This window comes from Gossypium raimondii, chromosome 10 (assembly GCF_025698545.1).
Source record: "Gossypium raimondii isolate GPD5lz chromosome 10, ASM2569854v1, whole genome shotgun sequence".
In the NCBI taxonomy this organism is placed as follows: Eukaryota; Viridiplantae; Streptophyta; class Magnoliopsida; order Malvales; family Malvaceae; genus Gossypium; species Gossypium raimondii.
Genome location: NC_068574.1, coordinates 504,137 through 524,273, shown reverse-complemented (window position 1 = coordinate 524,273; position 20,137 = coordinate 504,137). Strand labels below are relative to the sequence as shown.

Sequence of the window (20,137 nt, the reverse complement as noted above, 5' to 3'; positions counted from 1 at the left end):
ATACCATAACAACAATGCACCATTACCATATCTCTTCGCATTATTTCCAAAATGAAAGCTTCAAGCTACACCTGTTTAATTGTTTCGATTTTCGTTTTGTTGTCGATTTCATCGGCAGCATCTTACAATCCGGTCGATTTCGATGCTTTTCTTCAATGCCTTCCTAAACATTCCGGCCATTCTGTCTCGATTGCTGGCGCTATATTGACTCCCAACAATGCATCTTTCCAATCTACTTATCAATTACGTGCTAACAATCTTCGAATCTTATTATCTGCGACTTCAAGGCCGGTGGCTATTATCACCGCTCTACATCCATCCCATGCACAAGCTGCGGTCATTTGCGCTAAGCGTCATGGTTTTCAGCTAAGGATTCGAAGTGGCGGACATGATTACGAGGGACTTTCGTATATTTCCGACGTCCCGTTTGTTATCCTCGATATGTTCAACCTTAAGTCTATAGATATCGACATGAAAACCGAGACGGCATGGGTTCAAGCCGGAGCTACTATCGGCGAACTTTATTATAGTATAGCCAAGAAAAGCAAAGTCCATGGGTTCCCATCTGGTGTATGTACCACTGTAGGCATTGGTGGACACTTCAGTGGAGGTGGGTATGGATTTTTAATGAGAAAATACGGGCTTTCCATTGATAATGTCATTGATGCACAATTGATCGACGCTAATGGTCGAATCCTTGACCGTAAATCAATGGGGGAAGACGTGTTTTGGGCTATAAGAGGCGGTGGAACTACTAGCTTCGGTATCATCCTTTCATGGCGGATCAAGCTTGTTCGTGTCCCACCTAGGGTCACTGTTTTCAACGTACAAAGGACCTTGGAACAAGGCGCAACGGAGCTGGCTTATCGTTGGCAGCAAGTTGCCCCTAAACTGCCCCAAGATCTCTTCATTAGACTCCAGCTTGTGCCTATCAACAATGGCGGCAACAATAAAACTGTTAGGGTTTCATTCATCAGCCATTTTCTGGGACAAGCTGATGGACTTTTACGATTAATGAACGTAAGATTCCCTGAATTGGGTTTGACCAGAAATGATTGTTTAGAGATGAGTTGGGTCGAATCGGCCTTAAATTGGGCGGGTTTCCCCAATGGAACCTCCATTGATGTGTTGCTCAATAGAGTTCAAGTAGACAGAGTGTTTTACAAGACCAAGTCCGATTACTACAAAGCAGTGATTCCCAAACAAGGGTTAGAAACCTTATGGCAAGTTTTGATGGACACTGAAGACATATTCGTGCAATTTAACCCTTACGGTGGGCGAATGGAGGAGATATCGGAGTCGGAGACAGCCTTTGCGCACCGCGGTGGGAACCTCTTCAAGGCACTGTACAGGATCCAATGGTCCGAGTCCGAAGGAGGGATCAACGCCACAGGGCGTTATGTGGAGATGTCAAGGAGGTTGTACAATGCGATGGCCCCGTATGCGTCGAGCAACCCGAGGGAAGCGTTTTTCAATTACCGAGACCTCGACATCGGTAGCAACGAAAGCGGCGAGACGGATTTTGAGGTTGCGAAGGAATACGGAGCAAAGTATTTCATGAACAATTTGATGAGGCTGGCGAGTGTGAAAGCCAAGATAGACCCTGAGAATTTCTTCAAGAACGAACAAAGCATACCGCCTTTACCAACGCCGCCATCTCATTAAAACAATATATTAATTTCTCTTTTCTGTATTTGAGTATTTTAATTTTTATTTAATTATACTTGTTTAAAAAATTAAATATATTGAAGTTTTTATGTAATAATAATGATATTAATAATTTATGAAATTCAAATCAATATCTTTTTATGTATTGATTTTTATTTATATGTTTTGTTTTTACATGATCCGAATGTAGATAATATCAACCTTTCTTTTGAACATATTTTAGTAAATAAATACTTTATCAATCTTTCTTTACAGTAATAGCTTTTTTATTTGTGTAATTCAATTTGACCCTCTTTTATTTGTGTCATAATTTTTTTCAATTCCATACTTAAGGTTTATTTTACCAATTTGACACTTAAATTTTTATTTGTTTTAAGATTTTTAGGAGGAAAATTGAAGAAAATTTTGGGTCACAAATTTGATTTTAAGTGTCGATAAATTAAGTCAGACTAAATCCAAATTGAATTGGTGTAATAAGTTTCTCTAATTATAAGTACTTCACGTGAACCTTGTTTAATTTTCTCCAATCTCATCTTAAACGACACGGCATCCAACAACCAATAACACTCTTATTGCATTTGATGGTACTAAGTTTAATTACCTTGTGCCCATTGATTGAAAGGTTAATTATTAAAGCGATTTATTTGAGTGTAATAGTGGCTTCCCGCATGAAAAATTAAATGCCTACATTTCTAGCTTCCATCTCTCTAAGAATGTAGCAAGCAATTTCGAAATGCCATTGAATTTTGTCATTGTAGATGTCACATATAAATCAATATTCTTCAAACATTTTACTGTACTTTCATAGGTCTTCAAAAATTTTAAATTGTGCCTAACATGAACAACTCGATCATCTTGCTATTAAGAAAAATGACAAGAATAATATTAAATTTTGAAATATTTTACCATATTGATACCGTAGCCGGCAATGTACTTTTCCTAAAAGCTTGGTTCTGCCATTTTCACACACACAAAAAAAAAGTGTTTTTGGGAGAATTGGAGAATTTGAAATAGGAGTATAAATAAGACACTAAGATTTGCAAGCTACTTGAGTTCGACTCGAAGAAAATTCAAACTTGATTCAATAATTATCGAGTCGAGCTTGAGCTTGAGCTATTAATCGAGTTGAATTCGAGTTTAATACTATTAATAAATAATAAAAATTTTATAATATAAAAATTGAAAAATCATAATAATTATATTATATAAATATCTCATTGAACTCCAACATTTGGTTTATTGGTTATGAGTCTTCACCCTACAGCTCAGATTTTTTGCTCAAGCCGCAAGTTGCAGGGATTCCTACTTGTGCATGGCAATGATTTGTTCAAATTGTAGGGATTGCCCTTATGGTGTGTGCAAGACATGCTCTATCTTATCAAAGGAATCTAGAAATTTTTTTAGAGGAGGTCGAAATTTAATTATAAATTTTTTAGAAGCTAAAATATAATTTTATCATTTATTAATTTATAATTTCATTATTTTTAAGAGACTAGAAAGAATTTTTTTCATTTTTAGGATCAAAGTATAATTTTATCATATATTAATTTATAATTCAACTATTTTAGAGGAGATTAAACAAACAATTTTTACTTTGAGAGGTCAAGAATCAAGGGCAAAGCTAGAAAATTTTCTTAAGGGGTCAAAATTAAATGAAAAATTTTAACGATAGTAAAAATATAACTTCACTATTTTAATAGCTTATATCTTTATAAGTTTTAAAATATTAAATCAAATTTTAGCATTTTAGGGTCAAAGTACAATTCTACCTTTACTAATTTTAAATTTTAAAATTTTAAATAACCTAAATGAAAAAATTTCCATTTCAGCCCCTAGCTACCCCTTATCAAGAACTCTGCCTAACTTTTAAATTAAATATCTTATCATGTTTATATACATCTATGACTTTTATTCAACATTCTATTTCTTTTATCAACTTTAGATTTCAACTTTTATAAATAAAAGTTTCAAATTTATTTCTTTCAAGTTAATAGTTGATTGATGATAAAGTGTCATCTGACATAAGGTTGTCAAAATCAATATATGAGTATGTGTTAGAGAACAATATACTAGACTGACCTGCTATGAGTATATTTCTTGGATTATTATGTAATAATCACAACAATATTCATAGTGATAATTATGTATACGATCCTCAAACTTGAGATCATCATTGTCCCAACATCGTGAGTCGTATATTTTGATACATGTGATAAATTGAACGTCGATAATGGCAATGTATCGCAAAGAAAAGAAAGAAAAAATAGAACACACAGAATTTTACGTGGAAACCCTTTCGGAATAAAAATCACGGGCGGAGGAGAAGAAAATTCACTATGTCGAATTCAAATGATACAAAATGAGAGAAAATTACATCTATTGATAGGTTTAAAACCTTATTCTAATCAAAGTCAAATAGAAGTAATGCAGTAAGGTTAAAACACCTTATTCATTTGTGCAGCTTGTATCGTAACAACTCGGCCTTCACTCTCGTAGATCCCCCTATCTTGCCACTTGTACTTTTATTTTTAACAGGAATTTGGGCCACACAAATCTAACAATAAACTCAAACGTCTACCATAACAGGTTGTACTATAAAGACTGGTGTTGGATATACCAAAGTCTATGTAATGGGATATGATTGATCAAGATAGGATTTGTCCCTCCTACATAATGGTCACTTGATGGAGTGAGACTAGAAATGGATGGTCATACTCAAATAAGCTTATATAAAATATCACACTTATTTGTTTATTGTAGTCTATTCAAAATATCAAGAAATATGATATTAGACTATACAAGTGTGACTATTTCATGACTTGTGTCCAATTTAGATATAAAGGACAAAATGATATAATACATGAAAATTTTATCACAGAAAGGTTATATCGATTCACGACTTCTTGTAACTTGAGCAGCAATGGTGCATTGCTAAATGTCACTCATTGCTTGTAACATTAGAAATGTTATTGTATTACTACTAACGTTACAAGAGCCTACAGGGCCACACCTAATGGTTGAAGCAAACAGAATACGAACACAGTTGGTATTGTATATATTTAGTTGTCACATGAATTAAATTAATTATTGAATTAATTATTTATTAAAAATTTTCATTTTAAAGTTAGCTACATAAGATTTAATGTATCATTTAGTGGTTAAATTAACAATTTTAATAACAAAAGAACTTGATTGATATAACCTTAATAGAAGGGGTGAAGCCAGATATTATGTCTTTTTTTTGGGGGGGGGGACTAGTTATGTATTTTTATGAGAGCTAAAATGCATTTTAACCATTGTATTAACTTATATATTTATATTTTTTAAAGAAATAAATTAAAATTTTATCATTTTGGGGTCAAAGTACAATTTGATTATTTATTAATTTATAATTTAATAAAATATAACGGGCCCCTACCAAGTACCAACCCCTTGGTGCCGCTCCTATTCAATAATTTGAGGATATAATTAAAATATTTTAAAATTTGAATACTAGTTAAAAATGAGGATCATAGATACAATTAATTCTTATACAATACAAGTTATTTTATTGTGAATTACACAAACAAAATCACATAAAGATATTCTTATTTATTATAAATGCAAGAACATGATATGCTTAAAATTACAAGCAAATTCATAAGATATTTGGTTTTCATTTATAGATGATTGTAGAAGGCCAGGATTTCAATGAGGCAATGGTGGTATGCTTTGCTCGTTCTTGAAGAAATTCTCGGGATCGATCGTGGCTTTTGCATTTGCTAGTCTTATGAAATTGTTTCGGAAATATTTAGCGCCGTATTCTTGAGCATCCTCGAAATCCGTCTCGTCGCTTTCGTTGCTGCCAATGTCGAGGTCTCGGTAGTTGAGAAACGCCTCTCTTGGGTTGCTCGATGCGTACGGGGCCATTGCGTCGTACAACCTCCTCGACATCTCAACGTAACGTTCCGTGGCGTTGATCCCTCCGTCAGACTCGGACCATTGGATCCCGTACAGCACCATGAAGAGGTTTCCGGCTCGGTGTGCAAACGCGGTCTCCGAGTCCGAAATCTCTTCCATTCGCCCACCGTAAGGGTTCATCTGGACGAAGATGTCTTCAATGTCCATTAATCCTTGCCATAAGGTCTCTAACCCTTGTTTGGGGATCAATGCTTTGTAGTAATCGGACTTGCTCTTGGAGAACACTCTGTTTTCTTGAACTCTATCGAGCAACACATCAATGGAGGTTCCATTGGGGAAATTCGCCCAGTATAAGGTCGATTCCACCCAACTCATCTCTAAACAGTCATTTCGGGTCAATCCCAATTCGGGGAAGCTTACGTTCATTAATCGTAAAAGTCCATCAGCTTGTCCCAGAAAATGGCCGATGAATGAAACCCTAACGGTTTTATTGTTTCCACCATTGTTGATAGGTTCAGGCTGGAGTCTAATGAAGAGATCTTTGGGTAGCTTAGGGGCAACTTGTTGCCAACGATAAGCCAGCTCCGTTGCGCCTTGTTCCAAGGTCCTTTGCACGGTGAAAACAGTGACCCTAGGTGGAACACGAACCAGCTTGATCCGCCATGAAAGGATGATACCAAAGCTTGTAGTTCCACCGCCTCTTATAGCCCAAAACACATCTTCCCCCATTGATTTACGGTTAAGGATTCGACCATTAGCGTCAATCAACTGTGCATCAATGACATTATCAATGGAAACCCCGTATTTTCTCATTAAAAATCCATACCCACCTCCACTGAAGTGTCCACCGATGCCTAGAGTGGTACAAACACCAGATGGGAACCCATGGACATTGCTCTTCTCGGCTATCCTATAATAAAGTTCGCCGGTAGTAGCTCCTGCTTGAACCCACGCCGTCTCAGTCGACATGTCGATATCTATAGAGTTTAGATTGAACATATCGAGGATAACAAACGGGACATCAGAAGTGTACGAAAGTCCCTCAAAATCATGACCACCACTTCGAATCCTTAGTTGAAAATCATGTCTCTTGGCGCAAATGACAGCGGCTTGTGCATGGGATGGATGTAGAGCGGTTATAATGGCCACCGGTCTCGAAGTTGCTGATAAAAAAGTTCGAAGATTATTAGCACGTAATTGGTATATAGATTGGAAAGTCGAATTGTTGGGAGTTAATATTGCATCGGTGATCGGAAGAGAAGAATTAGACTGTTGAGGAAGGCATCGAATAAAATCATCAAAATCGGAAGATGTGGCTGATGAAATCAATAATAAAATGAAGATTGAAATAAGGGAAAAGATGGAGCTTGAAATTTTCATTTTTGTTGCATTGTTATTATGATTTAATGGGTTATATATAGAGGGGAGGGACCTGTTTGGATCAGCTCAAAGTTTATCTCAAATTGTCAAAGTCTTGAACATGTTTCTAAGACTTTTCAATAAAGAAATTTCATTTTGTTTTTTATATTGTTTTTAAATTGAATAAAATCTCTATTCCACTTTTTTCCTTATATATTAATTTTTATTTGACCCAAATGTAAAATTTTAGTATCGAAAGGACTTAATTGATATAACCTCGATAGTTTAATGATGTAATTAGAGTGATTTAAAATTTAAGGGCCAATTTAAAATAAGAATCATAGTTTAAAGATGTTTAGTGAAATTAACTCATCGTATAAATCCGAAAGTATAATTATAAAGGTTAAATTCGCTATTAGTTCATATACTTTAAGAAAGTTATAGATTTAATTCATGTAATTTAATTTGGTCATTTTATCTTTTACTTTTAAATTTTAAAATTCCAGTCCTCACTAAAAGATAATTGCTAAATTCATTAAATATTGTTATTTCTAAAACTTGATACAACAAACATATTATTATATGTATAATGTAATACCAACTTGTTATTTACACATATTATTCACTAAAAATCTAGTTAATGGATTAATAACAGTCATTGTGTTAAAATTGAAATTTTAAGAAAAGCACGGCAGCTTAAAATGATCCAATTGAAGAATATGAACTAAATCTACAACTATATGCATAGTATAAGACTAATAATTGAATTTAACCAAAGGAGTTTAATTGCTACTAGCTGAGTTAAGAGTAAAATTTTAAATTTTAAAATTATAAAAATTAAAATTAATCAATACAAAAATACAAATCAATCAAATTAATATATAAAAACTAAATATTGGAAGGTTCGAACACAAAGTTGGTTCGTCAAACAAAGAAATAATAAATATGTGTGTGTGTACACTCTGGCAAAAAGAAAGTCGAATAAAGATTTTACTAAATATTTTAGAAACAAAATTAAAAACAAAAATGAACTTCTCTTTCTCAAAAGTCTTAGAAAGACTTTAAGAATTAGAGATTGGCTTTGAGTTAATCCAAATAGGTCCCTCCCCTCTATATATATATATATATGCCCCCATTAAATCATTATAGCAATGCACCAATACCATCTGGAAAACAAAAATGAAAATTTCAAGCTCCATCTTTCCCATCATTTCAATTTTCATTTTGTTATCGATTTCATCTGTAACACCTTCCGATTCAGATGATTTCGATGATTTTTTTCAATGTTTGCCTAAACAATCTGACTCTTCTATTCCGATTACCGATGCAATTTTAACCCCCAACAATTCATCTTTTCAATATATATACCAATTACGTGCTAATAATCTTCGAACTTTTTTATCAGCAACTTCGAGACCGGTGGCCATTATAACTGCTCTACATCCATCTCATGCACAAGCCGCTGTCATTTGCGCCAAGCGACATGATTTTCAACTAAGGATTCGAAGTGGTGGTCATGATTACGAGGGACTTTCGTACACTTCTGATGTCCCGTTTGTTATTCTCGATATGTTCAACCTAAACTCTATAGACATCGACATGTCGACTGAGACGGCGTGGGTTCAAGCAGGAGCTACTACCGGCGAACTTTATTATAGGATAGCCGAGAAGAGCAATGTCCATGGGTTCCCATCTGGTGTTTGTACCACTCTAGGCATTGGTGGACACTTCAGTGGAGGTGGGTATGGGTTTTTAATTAGAAAATACGGGCTTTCCATTGATAATGTCATTGATGCACAGTTGATCGACGCTAATGGTCGAATCCTTAACCGTAAATCGATGGGGGAAGATGTGTTTTGGGCAATAAGAGGCGGTGGAACAACTAGCTTTGGTATCATCCTTTCATGGCGGATCAAGTTGGTTCGTGTCCCACCTAGGGTCACTGTTTTCACCGTGCAAAGGACCTTGGAACAAGGCGCAACGGAGCTGGCTTATCGTTGGCAACAAGTTGCCCCTAAACTGCCCAAAGATCTCTTCATTAGACTCCAGCCTGAACCTATCAATAATGGTGGAAACAATAAAACTGTTAGGGTTTCATTCATCGGTCATTTTCTTGGACAAGCTGATGGACTTTTACGATTAATGAACGTAAGCTTTCCCGAATTGGGTTTGACACGAAATGATTGTTTAGAGATGAGTTGGGTGGAATCGACCTTATACTGGGCTGGTTTCTCCAATGGATCCTCCATTGATGTGTTGCTTGATAGAGTAGCAGTAAACAAAGTGTTCGCCAAGGAGAAGTCCGATTACTACAAAGCAGTGATCCCTAAACAAGGGTTGGAAACCTTATGGCAAGTGTTGATGGACATTGAAGACATCTTTGTCCAGATGAACCCTTACGGCGGAAGAATGGAAGAGATTTCGGACTCGGAGACCGCGTTCGCGCACCGAGCCGGGAACCTCTTCAAGGTGTTATACGGGATCCAATGGTCCGAGTCCGAAGGAGGGGTAAATGCCACAGCGCGTTACGTCGAGCTATCGAGGAGGTTGTACAATGCAATGGCCCCGTACGCGTCAAGCAACCCGAGGGAAGCGTTTATCAACTACCGAGACCTCGACATCGGCAGCAATGAAAGCGACGAGACGGACTTCGAGGATGCAAAAGAATACGGGGCAAAATATTTTCGTAACAATTTCATAAGACTAGCGGATGTGAAAGCCAAGATAGATCCCAAGAATTTCTTCAAGAACGAGCAAAGCATACCGCCATTGCCATCTCATTGAAATCGTTGCCTTCTACAACCATCTATAGACAATAAATGAAAATCAAATATCTTATGTATAATAGATAATAATATATCTGTGTGATTTTATTTGTGTAATTCAATTTGACCCTTTTTTGTATAATAAAGAATAAATTAACGTATTGTATAAATCAAATTTATGTCGAATTTGTGGACTTTCATATATTAATTTAAAATGATGCTACATCAATAATTGTGTTAATAATTTATGAGAATTTAATCAAATAAAAATTTCATGTATAAAACTATACAATATCAAAATGCATGTATATATACAATTGTACATTAAATCAAAGTTTATGTATAATTTTGAGATTAATGCATTTCCTTTTGAATTGGTATGTAGGTTTAAAAGAGTTAGAAGGGTAACACCGTCGTCCCACACTCCCACGATACAAAGTTGGTTGGCGCCTCCATTCTAGCATTTTATTAAGGTTGTCGATTATATATAGATCTTGTTCATATGAATCAAAATGTTTCGTTTTGTAGTAGATCTTTTTCAATTGTTATCAATAGTATCGATGCATATTGGTTGATTTTTTCGGCATTGGTCCGTAAAAAAATGAATTGAACAGCCATCTAAATAATTTTTTTTATTTTTTTATTATTATAATATTAGGGAGGAGAATATATGGAAGACAAGGTTTGGACTCGTGCCATCTAAATTCTAGAAATAAGCTTTAATCACTGCTCTGACCACTCCGAACAAGTCTTGATTTATTATTATTATTTATTTTGGATTTTTTGAATGATATATTGTTCTATACATCATATGAAACTCTTAAATAGGAGAATAATACGCTTTAGTGCACTTGAACTCATGACCTCCTGCGCTTGAATCGAGCTAAGATTCAATTAATAAATCTATTTAATTATCCATTATTATTTTCAACAATAAAATTGTATCAACTCAAAATCTAAATTAAATAATATTTGATTGAAAATTGGGATTAATACTTAGATTTTGATATTTTCTTTCTTGACCTTTCTTTCGCGTTAAAGAAAGAAAGTATGACCACGAGATAGTTATCCAATGACTCATAATTTTCTTTTAATATTAGACTCAATAATATAATTAAAAATATAAATACTTTATTATATTAAAATTAAAATAAGTTTTAAGCTTAACACAAAATACAAAAGAATTAAAAATAATTACACAAAATTTACACGTGAGATTCAAATCCAAAATAATTTTAAAACTCCATATAATTAAGGTAGCTATTAATTAGTCCAAAATCCTTATCTTGTGGATAGTTCGTATCAATTGTCTAATTCTAAAAGCAATCATCTCTCTTGAATTTTCTTGTGAAAGTACCATTACACATGCATACAAGGAAAATATAAACCAACAATCAATTATTTAAGTCTAATACGTCTTTTAATTATACTTTTCTTTATCATTTTTAGTAAGCTTTTCTTCATCAACTTGTATTCCATATCTTCATTTAATACTTATTTGGAAAGTAATTTGTTTTGGGTTTTTAAATTAATCTTCAAACGCCGATTAAGTCTTAGTTCGATTGGTATGTATATTGTTGTTGTTAAAGATTGTGTGACTTGAATCCCGGCACTTGTTGAAGAAATAAATATAGTGACAAAATAAGGGGATCTGTGGTACGTACGGACCGTACCGCACAAGTTGAGCCCGTATAAAACTATACTTCTTCTATTTGGCTTTGATTAGAATAGGGCTTTTCAACCCTTAAATAGATGTAGTCGAAATTCCTCTTGTATAATTCGTTTTTCAACATTAGTGAATTTCTCCTCCTCTACTGGTGGCTTTTTTCTCGAAAAAGTTTCCACGTAAAATCTGTGTGTTCTTAATTTTTTTTTCTTTTCTTATTGCTTTTGCGATCGCTTTACCGCCATTATTGACGTTTATTATAACAGTTGTCAATATAGGAAGACATGGGTTCAAGTATGCAGAAGTGCATTATCCTCCTATTTATGGATTGAAAATGGACTATAAGTAATTGTAGACATTATTTTAAAAAGAGCAGATATGATAAAAAGTTTTAATAAAGTTATTAAAAAAATAATTTTCAATTAATTGATTAAGGAAAATATTATGGGTTAAAAAGTTTTGCCCTCTCCAAAGATATCTATTCAATTTAAGCCTTACAAATTTTTATCTTTGCCCTAAAATTTTTCAATTTATCTTGAACCTCATCACATAATTTTTAGATGATTCAAAATTATAAGTTTATAACTTTCTTTTTTTCAATTTATATCCATAAGCCCAATATCGTGTTTATCAACTCTTATTATTTTATTATTCTAATTTTTAATAATTATTAAGTAGTTTAAATTATTTTGGGGTTTTATGTCAATAAGAAAATTTAGTATTATGAAATATAAATATATAAAATTATACACTAATAATAGATATAATTAACTGATAATGTATAAAATACGCCGTAAAACAAGGATAGCTATATATGCCACTACTCCACCGCAATTTAATCCAAATGTTAAGTGCACCAAAGGTCATGCAATTAGATGCGGTTGACCTTTGCGAATCCCTTTAGCTTAATTTACCAATTGAATCCCATTTGAAACAAGATAAAGGGGATAATTTTCATTAAAGGTCCTTAAACTATGATCCAATTTTTAAATTAATTTGTAAGCTTCAAAACGTTTTAGTTGAGTCTTCACATTATCGATATCATAGTATCAATTAGATTCTCTCATTGGTCTTGCCATTTGTTTAGCCATTTAAAATATGGAGGTCAAATTGTAAATACGTATTTGCTATTCAACCCTCATGTTTTAAATATGCCCCACGCCATATTTGAGCTGGGATTTCAAGGCTCGAGCTAATGGCTCTAGCTAATGGTTAGGTCAACCGAAATACGTAATTGATATAACACTGTTGAGGGTCGGTTAGCTCCTGTAGGTGAAGTTTTCTAAGTGTTGTCCGTCAAGCAGCCAATCCAACCCCCAACAATTAAAGGTATATGGTACCACTTGGGATAGTAAACTCTCTCTTTACCTCTTAATGGTCATACGTTCACGTATGGTTGACGTGCTCTTGGCTCTGTGAACCAAGCCCTTACGGCAGTCGCTCACAGCACGCTAGCTTTAGGCAGAGCAAGGGAGACAAAACCCTCTCCCGGGGGACAAATACTTTCAATTGTTGGGAAACCTGTTGATTGTCTGGCGGACACCAATTCAAAAATTTCTCCCAAAGGAGTCGGTCAACCCTCAACAAATACCGATATTTTCAAGACACAATTAGAACGCTTTTAAAATTTAAAACCAATAAGTGCAATTAACTCAAAAAAATAGAAACCATTACATGAAGATGAAGAATGTTTAAAAAGCTTGAATTAATGATCACTTGCTACAAACTAATTACTTTATTCTAAGAACAAATTAAACCAAAAAAAAAAAAAAACAACAACAACAAATGATATTACTTAATAGGAGGAATACTTTGTTCATACTTAAAGAAATTATTAGGATCAACACTAGCCTTCACCTTCGTCAACCTCGTATAATTATCTTTAAAATATTTCCTCCCATAGATTTTAGCATCATCAAAACTAGTCTCGTTGCTTCGGTTGCTTCCAATATCAAGATCCCTGTAATTAAGAAAGCATTCCCTTGGATCTTTGGACACATAAGGAGCCATCCCATCGTATAATTTCCTTAATTTCTTAATGTTGTTGAAGCTCACATTGTTCCCTTCATCAGTCCATGAAAACGCATATTGAATCAAAAATAAGTTACCTTTTCTATGAGGAAATGGAGTGTTGGATTCTGGGATTACGTTCATTTTCCCACCATAAGGACTACATTCCAAATCGAACCTTGTTTTATTTATGTCATTTCTGTTCATCATCGCCATTGTCATCTTCCATATCTTGTTTAAACTCTCTTTGGGTATGACATTTTTGACGTAATCTGATTTGTTTTTGAAAAATAAAGGTGTCCATATTGTTCTATTGAGTAATGTTTCAATCGGTGTTCCTATAGGGAAACCAGCCCAAAATAGTGTTGTTTCGACCCATCTCATTTCATGGCAGTCTTGTTGGGTTAAATTCAACTCCGGAAAGGTTTTGCTTATAATAGGAAGAAGCTTTTCACGTCGCCCGAGGAAGAAACCGATGAAAGTAGCCGTTACCGTCTGGTTTCCGTTGATAAACGATGGCTCTAATTTCACTTTTATGAAGAACTCTTCGTTGATATTTGGTGCTACTTGTTGCCATTTATGAACCAAATCAGTAGGCCCTTGTTCTAAAGTGAACCCTTTTCTGAATACGGTCACTTTATTTGGGACACGAACAAGCTTGATCTTATATGAAACAACGACGGCAAAGCTAGCAGCACCACCTCCTCTAATAGCCCAAAATAGATCTTCACCCATTGAGGCTCTATCATGGACGTTGCCGAGGGCGTCGACGGCGATAATATCGAGAATGTTATCCACCGAGAGCCCATATTTTCTCATCAAGTTCCCGTACCCTCCTCCGCTAAAATGACCACCGATCCCGACAGTAGGACAAACTCCCGAAGGGAAACCGTGCATGTTTGTTTTGTTAGCAATGTGGTAGTAAAGCTCTCCCAACGTTGCACCAGATTGAACCCAAGCGGTTTCAGTTTTTACATCGATGTCAATGGATCGAAAATTGGACATGTCGAGGATGATGAAGGTAACATTTGATCTATACGAAAGTCCTTCATAATCATGGCCACCGCTTCGTATCCTGACCTGCAAACCGTTGTCCTTTGCACATATAACAGTCCCTTGGACATGGTCGATACGTGTAGGCACTACGATGGCAACCGGTTTCAGCGTTTCGGGGTTCAAAAACCGACGGTTTTTGATACGTGCTTGTAGGATAGTTTGGAAAGCAGGGTTCGAAGCGATGTAAATTGATTGAGAGACTATCGGATCGGATCCGTAATGAAGGCAATGAAGGAAATTGGTTAATGATGAAGATTGGGAAATTGTTGGAGATGGTAAAGATAGTAATGAAATGAAAAGGGTTAAAAAATTAAAGCACTTGGGATTCAACATTTTGTGTTTCTCTTCTAATATTTGATTCACTGATAATATAATTTATTTTCCACAATTTCTCCTTATAAAAAGTAAGAACAACAGATTATCATAATTTATTTTTCACATGGAAAACATTTTATATGTTATAATCAACGAGACTTTAGTTTATAGCAAGAGAAAGTTCTAAAATTCCTAACTTTAAGGGTTTCCAAATGTAATTCAATAGGTGATATATGGATATAAATAATACAACACTACAGTTTTTGTTAAAATCTATGTAAATATACAAAATATTTAATAAGAATCAACAATTATATGTGCTATGTCAATCAAAATATATATACGTAAATGTTGAGGTTAAATTTATTATACTAATTTTAAAATTGTTATCGGGGATGGATTTAGAAATTATTTTAGAGGTCGAAAATTGAATTATAAATTTTGAGGTGTCAAATATAGATTTTATCATTTATTGTTTTATTATTTTATCATTTTGGAAGGGCAGAAGCATAATTTTTCTAATTTTAATTTTAATTTTAATTTTATCATTTATAAGTAACTAGAATTGCATTTTTCATTTTGGGGCGAGGTAAGGTCTTACCCCTTTATATTCACCTCTGATTGTCACGTCATCTCTTTATCACAAAGTTAATGACAATGAACGAATTGAACCAAAAAACACGTGGATACATGGGTCATGAGTGACCATTTTCTAACTTCTTATAGTTGGTAACAAAAAAAGAAAGTTAAACATAATCGAGTGTAATTAGAAGGACCAAAGCCATAATTTGACAAAAAAACCATTTCTTCAAGCCAAATAAACCTGAAGGGTAAGCTACACCCAAGGTCACTAACTATTAGTAAGTTTACGTTTTGGTCACTCAACTTCAAAATGTTACGAAATGGTTACTAAGCTATTTAAAAGTTTTCATTTAAGTAGTTGAACTATTCAAAAGTTTTTAGTTAAGTCATTAGACTACTATAGTGTTTTTTCTTTAAATAACAATTCAACAATCAGTACGGTGGATCAGTACATATTAACGAGTAGGAGAACATATCTTAGATCCAAATCTGACGGTCAGTGTCGGAGATCGGAAAAGAAACTTGTTTGGATTTTGATTTATAGATTCATAACGTTTAAAGTTGTTTTATAAAAAAACTAAATTGTAGAAGATAATAGAAAGGTGAGCTTTCGATTGGTATAAGTAGTGCAAACAAAGAAGACCATACAACAACAATTTTAACAGCTTAGTGACTTAAATGAAAATTTTCCAATAGTTCAGTGAATAACTTTTTTAAGTTCCAAACCCAAATTAAAGGTTGTCTTGCCTGTCTAAGTTTCAAGGTTGCTTCCCTTGTAAATTACAGAAGGTTCCTTATAGTTGTATGTAAATGCCCGAAAAGAAATTGGGTTTTCTTCAATTTTCTCTGAAAACTCGAAAATTTTGATGGGTTTTCAGTCACTTGTCATCATCTTTCTACTTTGTATTTCAATGGCGAACTCAGATCATCTTAAGCAAAACAAAACCATCCTTCAATGCCTTACCGATCATTCCATAGCTTCCCCTTCGATCTCTTCAGTTACCTTCTTCCCCACCGATCCTTCTTTCACATCCACTTTGCAATCATACACTAGAAACCTCAGGTTCACCTCCACCACTACCCCTAAACCTCTGTTCATCGTGGTTCCTTCCCACGTCTCTCACATTCAAGCTTCCATCATTTGCTGCAAAACCCATGGTTTAGAAATGAGGATCCGTAGTGGTGGACACGACTACGATGGTCTTTCGTATGTATCTAAAGCCCCATTCATGATCCTTGACTTGTTTAACCTTCGATCTGTGATTGTCGACAATGGAACAGCTTGGGTTGAATCAGGTGCTACTTTGGGTGAACTTTTTTATGCCATTAGTCAAAAAAGTAAAATTCATGGTTTCCCTGCTGGTGTTTGTCCTACAGTGGGTGTTGGTGGTCATTTTAGTGGTGGTGGTTATGGCAACATGATGAGGAAATTTGGGTTATCTGTTGATAATGTTATTGATGCAAAGCTTGTTGATGTTAATGGCAATGTTTTAGATCGAGAATCAATGGGGGAAGACTTGTTTTGGGCTATTAAAGGAGGTGGCGGAGCTAGCTTTGGTATCATCATTTCATGGAAAATCAAGTTAGTTTCTGTACCTGAAATTGTTACTGTTTTTAAAATTGAAAAAACTTTAGAACAAGGTGTAACTGGTATTGTTCATAAATGGCAATACATAGCTGATAAAATAGATCCAAACTTGTTCATTAGAGTTGTTTTATTACCTGTGAATAAAAAACATTTGCAGTCCATTAAAGCTAAGTTCATTGGATTGTTTCTTGGGAATGGTCAAGAACTGAGTTCATTAATGAATGAAGCATTCCCTGAATTGGGTTTATCATTTGACCAATGTATTGAAATGAGTTGGATTGAATCAATCTTGTTTTGGTCTAATTATCCTAAAGGAACATCCTTGGATGTGTTGCTTGATAGACAACCTCAACAAGAAAAGTACTTGAAAAAGAAATCAGATTATGTGCAAGAACCAATTTCAAAGGAGAATCTTGAAGGGATTTGGAACAAAATGATTGAACTTAAAAGACCTGCGTTGACTTTGAATCCTTATGGTGGGAAAATGAGTGAGATTTCGGAGTTCGAAACCCCATTTCCTCATCGAGCAGGGAACATATACAAAATCCAATACTCGGTGACTTGGAAAGACGATGGTGTCGAGGCTTCTGGTCGTAGTTTAGATCAGATTAGGAAGCTTTATGATTATATGACTCCATATGTATCAAAATCTCCAAGGAGTTCATATCTGAATTACAGAGATGTGGATATAGGGATTAATGAAAATGGCAATGCAAGCTACTCAGAGGGTGTTATATGGGGAAGAAAGTATTTTAAAGGGAATTTTGAGAGATTGGTGCAAGTGAAAAGTAAGGTAGATCCTGGTAACTTTTTTAGATATGAACAAAGTATTCCATGTCTTGGATCTTGGAAGAGTATAACGGCAGAATAAAAGCTTTTTTAGGTATATGAACCTCATTATTTCTATCTAATCTTTGTTTATTTGTAGACTTAATATCTAAAACTATATGTTGTATTGTTTGGTTCTACATATATATATATAAGGGGTGACCTCCCTTGCCATGTGTGAAGGCTGGAGTCCATTGAATAAATGTTTATTAGTATTTTCTGATTTAAAAAACTCAATCCGATGATTAACATTATTAGCATTTTTCATCAAAACTCAAAAGCCATATCTCTTAGCCCACTCTAACAACAAAAAAACCAACTTGTAATTAACTACCATAAACCGTTCCAAAATTTGCCAACACTTAAAACTCCATTTCGACATCTAACCTTAACAAAAAAAACAAAAAAAGTTCAGGCCATGGCTTCCATACTCATTACATGTCTTCTTCTCATGTTCATCGCTTACTTTGAACCAACATTACCCGCAACAGTCATAGAAGACCTTGCAAATTTACACCCACCCTCCAATTTCAACACCACCATCGTTTCAAACTGTTTAAAAAACCCATCTCTAAGGTACTGTGGTTCATCTCCTATGGACCTTGATGCCATCTTTAAGTTCACCATTGTGGCTAGTCACCTATGTAATGAGTCGAAGAATCCCAACTGTGTCGAATCGTTCCCTAAAATCAATCTTCGAAACCGTCCTAAGATCACCCCACTTTACTTATCCTTCACTTTTTTTTGGAAATACTGCCCCGTTACTATACTTTCCATTGATCTTTCTAATAATTCTCTGAAGGGTACTTTCCCTATTGATGTTTTGTTTTGTACACAAATCCATGTTCTTGATTTGAGCCATAATGGACTTTCAGGGGATGTCCCAATCCAAAGGTTGTCCTGTGTCACTAATCTTACCATTCTTAATCTTTCGTATAATCATTTCTCGGAGATTAAGATATCAGATTCTTGGTTCTTCAGACGGTTTAACTCTTCATGTTTTTTTAACTCTGGGATCTTACCGAGTCATGGGAGGTATAAGATAAAGGCTGTGATGTTATTGCTTGGGTTTCCCTTGGTTGTTGTATTCACGGTGGGTGGCTTGTGGTGGTTGTGTTTTCGAAGGCCGGATTTCTTACCGAGAGTGCTTCAGAACGAGCGTAAGTTCACAACCGTAATGTTGAAAGCGGCCACCAACAGATTCTCGAAGAAGAATATGGTTGGAAAAGGAGATGGTTTCGTTATGTATAGAGGGATCTTAAGGGACGGAACTCAAGTGAGGATCGAAATCTATTCGAATAATAGGGGAAACCATAGGGAGTATGTTGAGGAATGCAAAGTTTTGGTTCAGTTGCGCCATAGGAACTTGGTGAAAGTTTATGGTTGGTGTAGTAATCGGAACATAAGGGCCCTTGTCACTGAATGGATCGGCCGAGTGAGTATTGAGACGTGGTTGTCAGAATCAGCTCCGTGCTGGAAACATAGGTACAAAGTATTGGTGGGAGTTCTGAAAGCAATGTGTTATCTTCACGAACAATGGCCTGAGATTGGTTGTGATATAAAAACAAGCAGCCTTTTGCTACATGAAAATGGAGACCCTTTGATTGCACGGTTTAGGGTCGGCGAAAACAGCACCTCAAACAGTAAGTTTTTTCAGAGTTATTTGTTCAACCCTCTGAATTTCAAGTTTAATCTGAGTATGTTAACTTCTTTTGTGTATCAGAAATTCACAGGTTTGGGATTTTGGTGCTGGAGATGATGACGGACCAAACACTGCAGGAAGAATTCAAAGGGGACGAAACAGGGTTCGTTGAGTATGTTAAAATGCTGTACCCTAGAAAGTTGCAGAAGGTGCTTGATGAGAGGATGAAACTGACAGAGAATACATTTGATGAAACCAGACAGACAATATGTATTGGATTAACATGTGCAGATCATCAAACATGTCAGCAACTTAGCATCGGTCAGATTTATAACATGATCATCAAAGTCCACCCTCGTACTAACACATATTAAAGATACAAATGTCAGTAAAAGTATCATGGAGGTCATGTATAAGTTAGATTGCATTTTGCCTCCACTATTCAAAAATGAGTTTTACTATTAAAAAATGATCCTTATACATCAACATAAGATCCAGTTATTCCATCAGCCACATTAATTTTTAACAAAAATGACCAATTTGATCTTTGATTTAACATATAGAGACTAATTTGCCCATTTTTAGAGTAGAGGAGACAAAATACAATTTGACTCCGAATAGAGATCTCCATGATCATTTTACCAAATATGTCAACAAAATAAACTCTTTACTTTGTTCATGTATGATCATTTATCCTACACTTAAATTTAACATGATTTTCATCCATGCCCTCTTTTGTCTTATCATCAACTGTAGGT

The 20,137-nt window shown here is 34.8% G+C and overlaps 6 protein-coding genes across 6 annotated transcripts; 4 read left to right on the top strand and 2 right to left on the bottom strand.

Moving 5' to 3' along the window:
* Positions 1 to 23: 23 nt before the first annotated feature.
* On the top strand, positions 24 to 1,789 carry LOC105775038 (berberine bridge enzyme-like 7). The gene has a single exon (XM_012597584.2). It carries the CDS (start codon positions 52 to 54, stop codon positions 1,663 to 1,665), a length of 1,614 nt encoding a protein of 537 aa, XP_012453038.1. The 5' UTR covers positions 24 to 51; the 3' UTR covers positions 1,666 to 1,789.
* Positions 1,790 to 5,239: 3,450 nt separating this feature from the next.
* Positions 5,240 to 6,949, bottom strand: LOC105775084 (berberine bridge enzyme-like 7). The gene has a single exon (XM_012597622.2). The coding sequence runs from the start codon at positions 6,946 to 6,948 to the stop codon at positions 5,356 to 5,358; it is 1,593 nt and encodes a 530-aa protein (XP_012453076.1). The 5' UTR covers position 6,949; the 3' UTR covers positions 5,240 to 5,355.
* A 1,139-nt stretch (positions 6,950 to 8,088) lies between these two features.
* LOC105775022 (berberine bridge enzyme-like 7) lies at positions 8,089 to 9,886 on the top strand. The gene has a single exon (XM_012597567.2). The coding sequence runs from the start codon at positions 8,107 to 8,109 to the stop codon at positions 9,709 to 9,711; it is 1,605 nt and encodes a 534-aa protein (XP_012453021.1). The 5' UTR covers positions 8,089 to 8,106; the 3' UTR covers positions 9,712 to 9,886.
* Positions 9,887 to 13,149: 3,263 nt separating this feature from the next.
* On the bottom strand, positions 13,150 to 14,757 carry LOC105775926 (berberine bridge enzyme-like 10). The gene has a single exon (XM_012598417.2). The coding sequence runs from the start codon at positions 14,755 to 14,757 to the stop codon at positions 13,150 to 13,152; it is 1,608 nt and encodes a 535-aa protein (XP_012453871.1).
* A 1,323-nt stretch (positions 14,758 to 16,080) lies between these two features.
* LOC105777100 (berberine bridge enzyme-like 8) lies at positions 16,081 to 17,919 on the top strand. Its single transcript, XM_012600165.2, has one exon. It carries the CDS (start codon positions 16,188 to 16,190, stop codon positions 17,778 to 17,780), a length of 1,593 nt encoding a protein of 530 aa, XP_012455619.1. The 5' UTR covers positions 16,081 to 16,187; the 3' UTR covers positions 17,781 to 17,919.
* Positions 17,920 to 18,046: 127 nt separating this feature from the next.
* Positions 18,047 to 20,044, top strand: LOC105777101 (protein NSP-INTERACTING KINASE 3). Its single transcript, XM_012600166.2, has 2 exons — positions 18,047 to 19,380; positions 19,461 to 20,044. The coding sequence occupies exons 1-2, from the start codon at positions 18,156 to 18,158 to the stop codon at positions 19,751 to 19,753; spliced, it is 1,518 nt and encodes a 505-aa protein (XP_012455620.1). The 5' UTR covers positions 18,047 to 18,155; the 3' UTR covers positions 19,754 to 20,044.
* Positions 20,045 to 20,137: the final 93 nt, after the last annotated feature.